At 52.3% G+C, this 14,977-nt stretch overlaps 3 protein-coding genes across 9 annotated transcripts; 1 reads left to right on the forward strand and 2 right to left on the reverse strand.

The window, feature by feature from the left end:
- Positions 1 to 261: 261 nt before the first annotated feature.
- Positions 262 to 8,847, forward strand: H310_04106 (hypothetical protein). Of its 5 annotated transcripts, none has more exons than XM_008868292.1 (40): positions 262 to 410; positions 462 to 546; positions 591 to 726; positions 783 to 1,095; positions 1,152 to 1,236; positions 1,290 to 1,425; positions 1,479 to 1,677; positions 1,736 to 1,820; positions 1,867 to 1,999; positions 2,055 to 2,364; positions 2,408 to 2,492; positions 2,550 to 2,682; positions 2,734 to 2,917; positions 2,975 to 3,059; positions 3,116 to 3,284; positions 3,341 to 3,692; positions 3,750 to 3,834; positions 3,892 to 4,000; positions 4,052 to 4,664; positions 4,718 to 4,805; positions 4,861 to 4,990; positions 5,036 to 5,222; positions 5,276 to 5,360; positions 5,423 to 5,549; positions 5,602 to 6,001; positions 6,049 to 6,133; positions 6,201 to 6,357; positions 6,407 to 6,602; positions 6,653 to 6,737; positions 6,800 to 6,938; positions 6,985 to 7,255; positions 7,308 to 7,460; positions 7,507 to 7,643; positions 7,700 to 7,813; positions 7,862 to 7,942; positions 7,989 to 8,070; positions 8,113 to 8,295; positions 8,343 to 8,385; positions 8,434 to 8,560; positions 8,613 to 8,847. In XM_008868292.1, exons 1-40 carry the CDS (start codon positions 299 to 301, stop codon positions 8,784 to 8,786), a joined length of 6,453 nt encoding a protein of 2,150 aa, XP_008866514.1. In that variant the 5' UTR covers positions 262 to 298; the 3' UTR covers positions 8,787 to 8,847. The 5 variants fall into 5 exon arrangements, with proteins under 5 accessions (XP_008866514.1, XP_008866511.1, XP_008866513.1 ...); XM_008868289.1 differs by having other exon boundaries at positions 8,361 to 8,385; XM_008868291.1 differs by having other exon boundaries at positions 8,434 to 8,847.
- H310_04107 (hypothetical protein) lies at positions 8,369 to 10,076 on the reverse strand (the record flags this gene model as incomplete). 3 transcript variants are annotated; one of them, XM_008868293.1, is made up of 8 exons in its annotated part: positions 8,392 to 8,517; positions 8,565 to 8,593; positions 8,689 to 9,111; positions 9,159 to 9,352; positions 9,411 to 9,447; positions 9,496 to 9,643; positions 9,689 to 9,704; positions 9,753 to 10,076. In XM_008868293.1, coding segments are annotated over 6 exons (953 nt in total), but the record flags the coding sequence as incomplete, so codon positions are not given. The 3 variants fall into 3 exon arrangements, with proteins under 3 accessions (XP_008866516.1, XP_008866517.1, XP_008866515.1); XM_008868295.1 differs by having other exon boundaries at positions 8,390 to 8,517; positions 8,565 to 9,111; XM_008868294.1 differs by having other exon boundaries at positions 8,369 to 8,517; positions 8,565 to 9,352.
- Positions 10,077 to 12,993: 2,917 nt separating this feature from the next.
- On the reverse strand, positions 12,994 to 13,975 carry H310_04108 (hypothetical protein). The gene has a single exon (XM_008868296.1). The coding sequence runs from the start codon at positions 13,959 to 13,961 to the stop codon at positions 13,029 to 13,031; it is 933 nt and encodes a 310-aa protein (XP_008866518.1). The 5' UTR covers positions 13,962 to 13,975; the 3' UTR covers positions 12,994 to 13,028.
- Positions 13,976 to 14,977: the final 1,002 nt, after the last annotated feature.

The following is a 14,977-nucleotide window of genomic DNA, read 5'->3' on the forward strand; positions in this document are numbered from 1 at the left end:
GGACACAGCCTCGACAGACGTCCAGGCGTTTTAAAATTTGAAATGCTATACAAACATCAAGTACATGTTGGAAAGAATGCTCGGTTGCAACTGGAATGGAATTATGGCATGCGTTATATGGCCGAACCAGTAAAGACCGTATTATCTCGAGTCGTTCAAACTGTTTGATTGGCTTTTCATGTGACCTATACGTTGGGTTTACTCTGCGTAAAATAAAAAACCGCTTTTGGCAGGATGTGCCAATTTAACGTGGCTGGCGAATGGGAATCCATCATCGTCTCGCCAACGATCAAGCAAGATGGTCCTTCCAGCATATAACACCATTGCGTGGGGGCTGCTCAAGGGTTACCCCTGGTGGCCGGTGTATGTATTTGACCCAAAGAAGCTCCGTCCAGATCTGTATCATCTCGGTGGGTCCCAGCGTTGCATCTTGGAACCCATCTCGTCATGGTGGTGACTAGGCTCGGCACACCAGCAGATCTTGGAACAGGCCAAGGCAGAGCCGCACAAATGGCGCATCGTGTACTACTTTGCGTCATACGACTTGTAAGATAGATGGCGGTAGCGTTGTGTTCTGATTTAGCGTGTAGTGGCTTGCATTCGTCGGCGCAGCTCAAAACGTGGGGCGGCAAGGACCACGAAACTTTCAAGGCGGGGTATCCCGCGACGTCGTGCATTGAACCCAAGGTGGTGGAACAGTTTTTGAACGCATTGCGAGAAGTGGAGGTACATGCCACTGTCGTACCGCACCCGCAGTTCCTCGCTCATGTGCATTCGTGCAGGACTACTTGTCAACAGACCCAAGCGAGCGCACGCTTCCATATATCGACCCATCCGAACTGGATTCAAGCCTGAGTCCACCTCGTCCAGACGTCATCGACTTGGCTGACTCTGACGACGACAGTCCCTCGGTCCCAACTAATCCGACCCTCTTTCAAAGTCCCGTCGTACCGCGTTTACCTGCTCAGACGAGTGACGACGTGGTGTCGAGTGTCCCGTATAACTCATTGGCGTGGGCACGCCCTCAAGGGCTTCCTTGGTGGCCCGTCTACGTCTGTGACCCCTCACAACTCCGCGAAGATTTGCATCACTTGGGTGTGTTGAGCTCGCCAATGTTCAGCCCTTTGTTGATGTCGTTGGGGTCGATATAGGTCGCAACCACGTTCCCCTTCTCACACGCGCCAGAAACGAGCCGCACGAGAATTGTTTGGTGTATTACTTTGGCCGCTACATGTTGTACGCTCTTTGGTTGAGTCATGGAATGCCTCAGGCGGGTGGATGGCTTGTAGTGGACTGCTGAAAACAAAGGTTAAACCGTGGAATTGCTCCGAACACAGCGTGTATGAGAACGGGCACCCAAAGGAAACTTTTCACAAGCGCGTGGAGCTCGTCGACGAGTTTGCGATCGCGTTGGCCGAAGCCAAGGTAAGTGTGGTGAGGACCAAGATGGAAGTGGATGGTGTTGTGTGAACGTGCAGGCGTGCTTTCCAAGCAATGGACGATCGGGTCCCACGATTCCGTATTTGGAGGCGTCCGACTTGAAGAAATCGCTTCCTGCCCCGCCGACTTTGGTGGTCCCCGCCTTGTCGCTGGGATGGACATCGAAGGACGGCTTCCCGTGGCTTCCAGTGTACGTGTTGGACCCAAGCACGGTCAACCCGGTCTTGAATCACTTAGGTAAAAATCATTTTTCATCCAGAACACGGTGGGAGTAACTCAACCCGGTTTGAAACAGGCAACAAGCACGCGCAGGGGCTTCAAGATGCGCTCGCCAACCCGGACGAGCTACGTCTAGTATACATCTTTGGGTGCCACGAAATGTAAGTGTCGAGCCGAATCACTGTTGACTGACAGGAAGCATTGCAGCATCTCGCGGCCAATCGGTGCCGTAAAGCCCTGGCAAGGTGCTCAACATGCGAATTTCGTAAGGGGGTTCCCGAAGTCAGTAAAAAACGCCGCGGCATTGGATACACTCGCGAAAGCGCTTGAGGAAGCCAAGGTAGATCAACTCACGAACGCAATTTAGACGTGATGACCGTAGCGTGTGCATGTAGAATTTTATCAAGGCAAGCAAAGACTCCCGACGCCTGCCGTTTATGAACAAAGAAGACATCCAGTTTCGTCGACAGGACGGTCCGTCGGCAAGTAAAGCAGCTCGGACCTCTGTCAACCCCAAGGCTGCGCCCCAGACGCCGTCAAAGAAAGGCATCGGAGGCAGTCCAACGCAAGCTAAAAAGAAAAAGACAGCGCAAGCACGCTCAAAGTATGCCGGAAGCCTCAGCTGGATCAAACCAATCAATCAACCGTGGTGGCCCGTGTATGTTTGCGACACACAAACCTTCCAGCCCAACTTGCACTTTTTGGGTACAACCTCCCTCCAAGTTTGATGGTCCGACATTTGATGTAGGCAAGAGTCATGCACCGCTCTTGGCCAAGGCAAAGGCCAACATGACGCAGCACCGTTTGATCTATTACTTGGGAAGACATGTGTTGTACGTAATTTCTTTTATCGTCTCGAGCCCGGACATGACTGGAATACGGTGCGGTAGTGGACTACACAAGGCGTCCGAACTCCAGCCGTGGGATTGCGCACACCAGTCGAATTATCTAAACGCGCCGCCGATTCCAGGCAATTCGGACGAAGAATCCGCCGAGTTTACCTCTGCAATCTCGGAAGCGCTGGTGAGTGCTGTGGTGTGAGGCTCTGCTGGCAACAGTCAATGGATTCTGTAGCGCTTTGCCGAATGCGGCAAACTGGAATATATAACACCGAATGACGTGGACCCTACCGTGCCATCTCCAGACAAACAAGTGATTCCGTACAACTCGCTGGCGTGGGTCCTTCGGGAAGGGTTTCCTTGGATGCCGGTGTACGTGTTCGACCCCAACCTTCTGAAGCCGTCGCTAGCCAACTTGGGTACTTGCCTTCCGTGCAATCAAATATGAACTAGACGCGGCTTGGATTCTATGGTAGGAAATGGCCACGCACCACTCATGGAAAATGCGATCAAGCGACCGACTTTGTTTCGACTGGTGTACTACTTTGGCACGCACGAACTGTAAGTCCCAGTCGTTGTCACTACGAATTTGACGTCGCGGGTGTGCCGTCAATTAGCGGCTTGCACAGATCAAAGGGGGTGTTTCGTTCGTGGCTTGGCCCCGACCATGACAACCTGGTTAAAGGCCTGCCCCGTTCCATGTTTGTGAACAAGCATGGTCGCGAATGGCGCTCCAAGAATCCGTTTATGTTCACTATTTTCGAGACTGCCATGAACGAAGTTGCAGTAAAACCTTTCATGCGTACACTCAAAATCAACTTTTAACTTTGGGATGGCTGTAGGATTTTGTGGCCCAAGCACCATCGAATCGATTGCTTCCCCACCTCGTTCCATCTGATCTGACATCAGGATTCGTTCCTTTTACCCCGTTCAACGAGGGCGAGCGCCGCGGGAACGCCGGCAACGCGACCGACGAGGTATACTCGAACGAGTCTGGCGACGACGACTGCCATGGAAGGGAAGTCGACAGCGACCACGGACTTGACGTCGATGAAGTTGTTCCTGGCCACAAGATCCAAGTGCCGCCTCGTGGTCCGTATGACGTATTGGTATGGTCGCCGATTTCAAAGGTCCTGTGGCTGCCTGCATACGTGTGCGACCCGTTCAAAATGCGATCGACAGTGGACACTTGGGGTACTACACTCTCTTGTCAATCGATCTAGAGTGCCGACGCACAAACCGCCGTCGTAGGTAGCAAGTATGTCGAAATGCTCCAAACTGTCCGCGCTGCACCGAATGACAAGCGGCTGGTGTACTTTTTTGGCGACCATTGCTTGTACGTCATTCAATTACGTAATCTGCCGGTCGAAAACATCCCATTCGTTGGTCGTAGTGGTGTGCGCCGCCCCACCGACATGATTCGACCGTGGAATTGTCCCGAACATGAACAATTCATGCGAATTGCGCTCGAGCAGAACCCGAATGCGTGGGACGAAGCTCAGGTATGCCCGCGACAACAACACATGTGCTTATCGTGCAAATGCATGGTATAGGCGTACTCTTTGGAAGATTCTGCGACGCGTTTGCTCCCTGGTTTTACAGAGACCGAAATGCGACGAAGTGCCCGGGACTCACGTGCGTCGTCCGACGACGAAGATGAAGGATACGGTCCCAAGTTGCATACCACGTCGGTGCAGTCGAAACCTGTGCGGCCGCGGGATGTCGAAGTACCATCTCATTCCCCAAAACGTCGCAAATCCAGCGCATCCTCTGCACCAACAGACCCACGGAAACGGGTTCAACGGGCACAGCCCCCTCCCATGGCGAAGAAACGAGTAGTGCCACCTACTCCGTCCACCACCGAGGCAAACCAATCGTCGTGGAGAGGTCAAGGTGCCGCGAAAGGACATGAACCGCCAGAGCCTTTGCAGGAACCAAGCTTGGAACAACCTGAAAATTCGTCGACGAGTGAAGGAGAGAGCCATAGCTGCTCCCCAAAAGATTTGAAACCAAGTGAACCTAAACGCCACGAGCTCAAGATTGCTCCAGTTGCCATCCAAGACATTCCATTAAATTCGTTGGCATGGGCTCGCATGAACGACACCCCGTGGTGGCCTGTATATGTTTGCGACGCCGAAAAGGTCCAGCCATCACTCAAGCACATGGGTAGGACCATGAACTCGATTTTTTGTAGAGCTAGGGAGCTCACACACTTGCAGGAACGCGCCATAGAACCCTCCTGAACACGGCCAAGGAATACCCCCACAGTCTTCGTCTCGTGTACATCTTCGGCAGCTCTCCGTCGTTGTAAGGGATGCTCGCGATGTTCTAGATCGCGTTCGTGACTGCCTCTGTGTCGTAGTGGGGTGTGCTCGAAAAACATGACGTTATGGCAATGCGCCGAACACAGTGCCCTTCTGAAAGGCCATCCAGCCCACGCTTTATCTGGCCGTGTCATGCGAGATTTTACAAAAGCAGTGCGCGATGCCGTGGTAAGTCGCGATTGCTGCCAGTCGGTTGCGCTCAATGTTGCTTAGAAATATCATGACACGGATGCGTATACGCGATTGCTGCCAGATATGGCCGAGTCCGACATGTCTCGATACATTCCTCCCCAAGTTCCGCAGAACTCAGTGGCGTGGGTGAAGACTGGAGACGACGCTCCATGGCGCCCAGGATTTCTATGCGACCACAACGCATTGGATCCCTCCGAACACGATCTCGGTATGGAACGATATACAAGCGCTTGCTGGAGTCGGCGCTGATCTCTCAACTAGGCAAGATCAACGACCGGATCATGCGAATCATCCAGGACAATCCATTCCGATACCGCATCGTGTACTTTTTCGGTTCCCGGCAATTGTACGCTGAGTGATCGAACTGAAGCATGTGTGGGAACTGACGAGAAATGATGTCGTTGGTAGCGGCGTCCTCAAGCCAAAGAGCTCAGTCCAGTGGTGGAACTGCCCCAACCACACGCAGTACGTCGAAGGATACCCGTCAAATTTGTGCGAAAATATCGATTTGGAATTTGCTGTCAAAGACACCGAGGTAATGGATCCACGATGAATCGACGGGTTTGGTATCCCGCACGTTGGTGCAGGCATTTCTAGCATCGGACCGGTTGTCAAACTTGTATCCTTTTGACCAAGAATCCGAGTCCCATCGACTAAGGCAATTCGACGACCGTGCAGCGCGAAAGCCAGCGCCAAATCTCGCGCCTGCACCGGTGGCACCGTCTGTCGACTTGGCGTCGCCTCCGCCTTCGTCGGCTCCAGGCGAGCCACACAAAAACGATGCTGCACCACCGAAGGCTCGACGCGGTCGTCAGAAAAAGCAACCAACCATCAGCGACACGACCACGATCGTAGGAGCCCCGCCGCCGGTGTCGACCACGTGGACATCGAATGCCTGCGTGTCGTGGGCGAAAGTTAAAGGTTACCCGTGGTGGCCAAGTTATATTTGCGATCCCAACAAACTGCGAGACGAGCTGGTGCTACTAGGTTTGTTCGATGTGGTGCGCTGTGAATGTCATCAGTGGGTTTTGCAGGCAATGGTCATCGATCGCAGTTGCAACAAGCAAGACAACGACCCACCACGCACAAGCTAGTGTACTACTTTGGCTCAAACAGCTTGTACGTCGGCGCAAGAGTCCATCTTGCCGTGGTATCCTCACACATCTCTCTGCGTTTGTCGATGCAGCGGTCTGCAAATCGTGGACCCGTCCAATCCTCAGTCCGTCATTAAGCCGTGGAATTGCGAAGACCACAAGCTCTTTCGCGGTGGATATCCCATAAAGATGAGTGCAGATTCGAAAAACATCGTGGACGAATTCAAAGATGCAGTCAAGGAAGCGGAGGTGCGTCAACATAGACAAGTTGTTCACTGTGGTCATGGTGGCGATGTAGGCGTTCCTGGACGAAGATCCGTCGATGCGATTGCTTCCGTACATGGTCCCTACAGACATGGACTTGACCCTGCGACGCCCACCCGATTTCCCGATCCCACTCAATGCTATGGTGTGGGCCCTCTGCGATTCGTATCCGTGGATGCCGGCGTTCGTGTGTGACCCATCCAAGTTACTATGCAATAAGGACAAGTTGAGTACGTGATCAACTCTTTGTCGAAAAGCGCTCACGCTTGGAAACGTACAGGTCCCCAGCAAAAGAAGTTGCTAGCTAGAGCCATGGCCAAGCCTGACGAATGCTGGCTCGTGTACTACTTTGGAGTGCGAACTTTGTACGATTGATATTCATGCTTACGATTTCACGAATCGTCTGAATGTCCTGTTTGACGTGTAGTGCCCTGCATAAAACCCGCGGGACAATCAAGTTGTGGGACTGCAGCGAGTACCAAAACTTCGTGCGAGGGTATGCCGAGTCGCTGATTGTCGCCGACGACGCATGGGAGGAGTTTGCGAATGCGATAGCTGATGCAAAGGTCGAGCCGAGATGGGTTGCGCCGATCTGACCTGGTGGAATGCTAGGACTTTATGTCCAAAGACGAAAACAGTCGGGAGCTGCCTGGTATGGAGACGATGGTTTTGCCCATAGCACCCGATGCCATCGATCTCACGTTGTCGCCCGATTCAACCACCCAACGCAAAGCACGAAGCATTCCAGATTTGTCGCTCGAGGACGGGGTCGTCCCACCACAGCGTAGCAAGCGCTGTGAAGTCCGACCTGGAATTCGCCACCATCGATTCAAACTTCCTGTTCATCGCGAGGAATACATTAGTGCGAACAGCAACTTGAGTGGTACGCGTGCAAAATGCACAACTAGAAAAATAGTTTATAGACTCTTGCGTAGATGACGAAGCTGCGATCGATGATGACGTCGAAGCAGGAATTGCGGCTTCGAATCGAAAGCTCAAGCAAACCAAGCGCGCCGTCGATCTCGTCAGCTCAAGAATGACCCCAGACGACTTCAAGTACAACCCTGCCCAGCGCCAATTCTTGCAAGGTGCTTTAGTCACCTGAAGAATTATCTCACGACAAGATGCGATTAGCTATCGAAATCAAAGCCGAAGTACCTGGCAATGAAGCCGACGCTTCAACGCATCGCTTGAAGCGACACAAAGGAGCAGCTAGTGATGAGGCATCCACCGACACAACCATAGACGCGCCGATCGTGGTCCAGCCATCGGTGTGTAGTTTGCGCAGGTGCCACATTCATCTTTTACCCCTTGTCCGGGTGTCTAGGTTGTGAACCGCCCGATCCCTCCCCTGGACGGTGATCATGGCATTCAAAACATGTCGGAATCTGCCCCATCGATTGTGCCAGTTGAAAGTCCCTCGGACGAGATGAATTCGACTGTATGGTTTGATCATGGCGTCTGAGTTCGATGAAGCGATCGGGATTAGGGTGCCGCGTCTTCCCGAGTCATGCAAGCAAAGGAGCATGGTGCCGAAATGATCGATGGTGCGGGTAACCTGAACGCGACTGTACGAACTGCCGGTTTTCGTTGGATATTGCTCATCGGGATTGCAGGATGGCGTGGTTGGGACTGCACACGCTCGAACAGAATGGAAGACTCATGTCGATGTGCATTCCAAGCGTACGGCGGACGAGGGTACGTATCACAGCCCAGTCGCACGGAGCTGACCAGGTGTAGTCGAAGAGCACAGTGTCGCTCCTGTCGAATCGGCGAATTTGACCAGCGAGTTGTCGGATGAGGCAACGACCACACCGCTGTCAAGTAGTGCGCATCACCGTGTGATGTGGGCTTTTGTGGATGGGCTTCGCTGGTGGCCCGTGCATCCAATCGATGGAGTGAACGAAAAGGATTTCACGACAGGTATGGAACTGCCTTACTCGATGGCACTCCTCCTTTCGAACCAACAGAACCTCATGATATTGAAGTTGTACACTTCGGCACATACAAACGGTAAAGTGGAATCGCGTGTGTGGATGCGATGGAATGATGTTAACATAGGAGCTTGCTACCCTGGGATGCATTACGGCCTTGGCGCTGCGAAGATCATGCCGCATGGGTCGCAAATGCTGCCACGGAGGAAGGCTACATGGGAGGAGAATTCACACATGCCATAAAAGAAGCGGAAGTACCTTGATTGGCAATGGTATGTGACGACAGACTAACGTACATTGACTTAGGATTTCTTGAAGACTGGGGACTGGACTGCAAGCTGGAGCCAGCCAAACCCTCTGAAGGATGCGCTCGATCACGCACCGTGTCAAGACGAGTCAAATGCTTCACTTTCAAGCAACAAACCCGTCTGCCATGATCCCATTGCACCTTCGGCAACTTCCGAAGCAGAGGTCGATTAGCAGGACGGCTTCATTTTAGCGTGGCATTCAAATTGTAATCCCAATTTTCCTTGTGCTCGGACTTGCATTATTCCTTCAGTCCTTGACATTCTTACGGGACACTGTTGGCAGAATTTGCGTCACACGTAAAGTTGGGCGCTTGGACGGAAGCCGATGGAGCCAACTCGTGGAATCTCGCCGCAAGGTCCATGTATGGCTGACACCGCTGGGCTTCTGTCATTGCCGCGCGGCCACTGGTGCTTGGCAACACCCACACTTCACATGATGGAGGCAATGGCCAGTCGGGTGGCAATGAAGCATGCTCTTGCTTCCCGTTTGGAATCGACTAACGACAGAGTTGCACATTGAAGAAACGTCATACATACGCCGTACATGCTTGGCAGGCGGGTCAAACAAGTACGTGAATTGCCGCTTTCCCGAAAACGCCACAAGCAATGGCCCATGCTGGTATGCGTTTGAACATTTCATCGCCATGGAGGCCGACGCATCGTTCTCGTGCAGCGTAGCCGCAACTCGACGTAGATGTTGCCTCATGCGAGCGTAAAAATCGTGCTTCCACTTCGTCACTAAACAGTTTAAGCGTGAGCTTAGAGGACCCACAATTATGAATGTTGAGGAATGTACTTGTCTTGCGGTCGTATTTAGAAGCATCGTTGCCCGGCTAGACATTCGAGTGATTTCGTGTGCACCAGTAAAACGGTGTTCATACCTCAATACCAAGGTCCGAGAACCCAATGCCCAGCGCATGCGGCATCTTGTTTTGGTCCGACATGGTCCAGTCCTTTGGAAGAACTCCCTTCCACACAGTTTTGTAGTACTCGCCAGCAAGTAACTTCCACAGTCGATTCGTGGGATTGCTAAAAACACGGTGAATTTACTCCATTGATACGAGTAAAGAGCACCTGTATGAGAACCCGCCTACAGCGAAATGGTTTGAGTTTCACGTCACGAACGGATGCGCCCTACTCTGCCATGCATGATCCGAAGGATTGTGACCGACAATCAGTAGACGAAGCGGTACTTCAGGGAAATGAGTACACTCCTGCACAAGGCCGAAGCAGTCGTCGCAAATGCTGCGATACCGCTCCTGCCACTTTCGAGGGAGGACTCGGGTGGCGTGCTTGCTTTTCTTCGCTAAGTTCAAAGTAGCGTCTGTTGGAGCTTCCTCGTCGACTTCCTTTCGTTTCGCGGTTCTTTCGGCTCCTGATGTGGGCGGCATACTCGAGCTGCGTTGCCGGCACTCAGGAGGGTGGACAGCGCTTTGGCTGAATCGGAATCTGGTGAACATGATCAAAGTGGCAGTGCGCCAACTTGTACAAAACGGCCAGAGTGTCAAAATATCTCCAACTGGAACTAACTGAATATACTTCTACAACTATTTTGAGCACAGATGTGAATGATGTTCATAAACCATGGAAAAAGTTGCGAATGATGGGCGCGTGATCCAACTAATAATGAGGTGTTTGTTCCCTGAAGACTTCTGACTGTCCGATGGCGGCGACCCGGACATGCGTGAAGGGGAATGTGATGCAGGCAAGAATAGGAGAGAGAAGAGAATAGTGGTAAGAACATTCTTGCTTGGCTGCGTAGTACGTTTGGAGGTTGTCGGAGGCGCGAACGTGGGAGACAATGCTGACGAGCTTGAGGTGGTTGTCGAGAGAAATGTAGCTGGCTGGGATAGCTGCCAAAGTTGTTGTCTACGCTCACCAACAAGTACACATCGGTGTAAGTGACGTGGTCCCCCGTGAAATATGGCCCTGACACGCGATTCCTCAGGTTGGCGAAGGCTCACTGAATCACGTTGCGGTTGAGGCGGAAACTTGACGAGGTTGGTGGTGTCTTCGTCCGACGGAATGCCATGGAGATGGTGACATTGAAGACTTCGGCGAGGGTGCGAACGATAGAGTTGGCTTCATTCCCTCTAAGCCGCCTTGGGGGTGCAAACCCAGCTAGGGACATGTTCTGGGCGAGCGTCTTGCCGGCGACCTCCAGCGCCGGCAGCTGCCCGAACGGCATGTTCAGCGAGCTCTTGGTCGCACTATACTCGGAGGACGTCGCGCGGAGCGCAGCAATTGCCAGTAAACACCAATGCGCCTTGCGTAAACACCAATGCGCCTTGCGTCAAGTGGGATTTTGTTAGAATAAGCGACTGAATGCTTTACCATCTTCCTTTTGCTCTACAGCAACCTCTCTCTCTTTCTCACACTTCTCGCACCTTGTGTACATCACAGAGTGGAGTGTGGAGGACGTGGGTTTACAGGACTGTACCACAAAACGTTAGAGTTTGTCGAGTTTTTGGTTTTGCGTGGACATTTGAAAGTCGTGAAATTTGTTGGCGTTCATCTATCGGCACTGACACGACGTGCTGTACAGCAGTTTGGATTTCCATGCAAGCCACGGGGGTTAGGAGGGTTGCATGGGTCATGCCAACTAGTCATACACGGGGATACCCGTGTATGACTAGTGTAAGTTTGTGACCATACCAAGGACGTCGCCGCCTTGCATATCCTTAGTACATCCCCCTTCATCTTGGCGATATGTCCTTTGCCATGTGTAGAAACCAGACAGGGCAAAAACACCGTCGAGAAGGCCGTTGGCGATCCGGACGCGGCCTTCATCTACTTTTTAGCTCGCACAACTTGTATGGGTGATCCCTTGGACAGAGGTGACTGACATGTTTGCAATGGCTTGCACAGGTTGAACAAGGTGGTGCCATGGAAGCGACCAGGTCACTCGGAATGGATGTCACACCGCTCAAACAAGATAAGAGCTGTGGATCGTGGAGAAGTTTTCGTTCGCAAAGCACAAAGTTGAGGTCATCGTTGGGGCTGTATATGCATGATCTTAACCTTGTTCATGTGGTCGTCTCGTAGGAGTTCTAGCAAACCAACGCCAAGGACGACACTTTCTTGCCATACATGAACGTCAACGGCCAAGACGAAGTGACAGCGTTGGCACGTAGGTCGATCTGTGCAAGATGAACAACCTGCTTCTGGATGTATTCAACCAGCATCGTGCCACCGACGCTTCGGTCCCCGCCTATTATGCCTAAGGTCGTGCACGGATCCATCGGTTGGGCGCTTATCGACCCGACCACATTCCGTTGTTACCCGTTCGAATAATGGACCCTCGACGTGTACACACGAGCAGGAAGCAAGGTGTCGAGACTTCTTAAAGCTTGGCATGAACAACACCCGATTAGAGTGCGAGAGCTTAGAAAGGGTCCTTGAGGCACCTCACATTTTCACGTTGGTGTACGTGCTTGGCAGACAAGAGCTGTAGGTTCATGCAAGCGCCCACTATGCTGCTAACCCTTCGCGGAATAGGAAGGCGGTCGAACCCAACACACGACGATTTTGTTCGAGGATGTCCGAACGACCTTGAGAATTCCAAACAATCTCGTTGCGCTACATGGAGCAATGGAAGAAGGTGTGGCGACGACAGAATCTCAATGCATTGCGACAGTGGCATAGAAATACTCTGAGAGTGTTCGCACGCGATCCGCTCCATCTCCAACGATGCTTGCGCTTCACGCCCCTGGTTCAACCCTCAGAGAAAATGTGGCTGAATCAATGATGTGGGTGCAAGCCACTTGCGAACGCTGCGTTCCTGCCTTTGGGTGCGACCCCATGAAACGTGACACTGTCCTTCTTGAAAATCGGTCACCGAGCGACGCAATATCCATTCTCAAGAGACGAAGTAGGGGCAGCAATGTTTCGCCCCGTGACCTAGAATACGCGCAAACGCGTCGAGGTTTCCGAATCGTTTATCCATTTGGGCTGTGTCACCTCAAGGGTGTATCGGAGGAGCACGTATCGAGAGGGTGACTGGCGTCAAACTACCACTGGGGTGTAGACCCGACGAGTGGCATGGACCAAAGCACAGGAAACTCGTCAAGAAATGCAAAGCCAAGCACCTCGGGGCCTTTCAAGAGACTCAGGTGGAAGTTTTGGTATGTGCATCTCGCTCATGGTCGATTTTGACGACAGAGATCGCTTCTCGAAGTTCGACGGCATCCCCATGAAAACTCGGTCCCGTACCAAACTCCCAGCTACCAATCTCTTGTTGGGTGTTCTACCAGTGCCATGGACCAGCAGTTGCAAGTCTCGTTTCATCAGCGTTTTGTCCAGTACGTCAAACTTCGTTTGCCTTGGATAGTACTAGCATCATCGTAATGTCGTGGACGATGCGGCTCCTTTGTGCTCATTGTCCCGTATGCAAAAATATATTGACGCATCATCGTTATGGTTTACCACCCGTCGCTAAAACAAATTGAATGTAGTTGTTCTGCGCACATACTGCCAAGAACTCGCCGACGACGACGAACTTCTCAAATCCTTCGTGCAAGCCCCACTGCTCCAGTTGGATCCGCTGGCGCTGGACGAACTGAGCAAACCCCTCAAGGACTTGGTCCAGCGGCTCGACATGGACATTCACAAAGCCCGCGTTGAGCCAGTCGGACTCGTACTGAGTTACCGTCTTCAAGTTCTCAAATGGCACTCCGGTCATAGACAACAAGCCACGCAGCTGGACATGTTGAAGACCCGTCCACGTCAACACTTCATCTGCCACAACAACATCGATCATTCCTAGCACGCCACCGGGAGCCAAAATGGCAAACGCCTCGGCCAGAAACGTTGCGCGGGTGACGAAGTGGTACGCAGCATCGCAAGACACGATCTTCGTCACAGCGGCAATTGAATCCACGTGTGAAGCAAGACTTGTGGCTGACCCTAGAGCAATGCGGATACGGTCGGAAAGGCCCAACGACTGCACCATTTGGACGGCACCAGCGACGTGTTCGGGCGTAATGTCCACACCCAGCACTTCCGCCACGTTGAAGTAGGTATGCCACAATATACATTGATCGCCACGACCACATCCAACGTCCAACACGATGTCCTTGGGGCCAAGTTTAACGGCGCGACCCAAACAAAGCGCAAGCTGCTCACACGCGGCAGGGTATGTGAGGTCGTTCGATGTCCACAAACCCAGGTTGATCCAGGTTGACGTCTTCGTGATTGGAGATTTGTGCTGCGTCAAGCAGGCCAAGGTGGGGCTCAGCTGGAAGCCCGACGAGCTTGGCTTGCGCGTGTGCAGGTAGTGCAGCACATACCCCGCCAAGAAGCATGCTGCCGGCACGGCAACCGCCGATAGACTAGATGGGACACGCATTTTGCAGCACTTTGACTAATCCGCATAATAAAGAAAACTGTTCGGATAATCATCGTCAACCTCATTTAGTGTGGATTAATATATAGTGTGGATTAATATATAGTGTGGATTCAGAATTAGTGTGGCCATAGTCAGAGTCAACCCGTCGGCATTTGTTACACACCATTGCTCCATTGGCATCAACATGTTGGCCTTCGATTGAGGAATTGAAAAGACTTGATGTCTTCGATGAGCTTGTCCTGTCGATCGAGATAAGCCTCCCTTGAATGAAAGCCTACGAATCACCTCATGAGTGTGCTCGATCTGTTCGTACATTACCTTGGCCTCGTCAATTGCTTCCCGGGACTTTTCCCACACCTTTTCATCTATGAGTGGTGCTTCAGCATTTCCTTCGATGAACGAGTCATGTTCCTTGCAACCCCACAACTTGATGGTGCCACGAATCGAGTGCGGCTTACTACGAAACCACATTAGAGCGGCAACGAGGGATGCTCCAGCAGTCCATCGCATGGTTGAACTCATAACGTGCAAAGAAAGGGGAGGGTTCTTGTCGTGGAGTTGTCGGCTCCTTCATCCATCGATCCAAATCGGATGGAACCATGTAAGGTAGCACACGGCCGGCGGCAGGCGACGCCAGGAATACCTAAGCATAAACATCCAGTCAACTCGCACATATTCTAGTCTCCGTTCACCTCTACTTCCACCATAGCGTTCATGAAATGAGCCCCTGTGCGCTCCATCACATCGCACTCAATTAACTGAGGTCCTTTGCACAGTAAGCCGTGGTCTGGTCCGTTCCAAGGCTTGAGCTGTTGTGTCGCGTGGCAGGCTGCCGTCCGCTGGATGTTGGCCATCAGTCCGTCGCCATTCATAGGACCACCGATTTCACGTACAACTCATGGAGGCCAAAATAGTACACCAGCTTGAATATGTCCTAGTTTGTTGCTGCAATGTCTTGGTCAAGCATGTGAGCGTCCCCTTTCATGCAAGATTGAGGCCAGGGATTTCAAAAACTA

The sequence above is a fragment of the Aphanomyces invadans genome (assembly GCF_000520115.1).
Source record: "Aphanomyces invadans strain NJM9701 unplaced genomic scaffold supercont1.6, whole genome shotgun sequence".
Classification (NCBI taxonomy): domain Eukaryota; phylum Oomycota; class Saprolegniomycetes; order Saprolegniales; family Verrucalvaceae; genus Aphanomyces; species Aphanomyces invadans.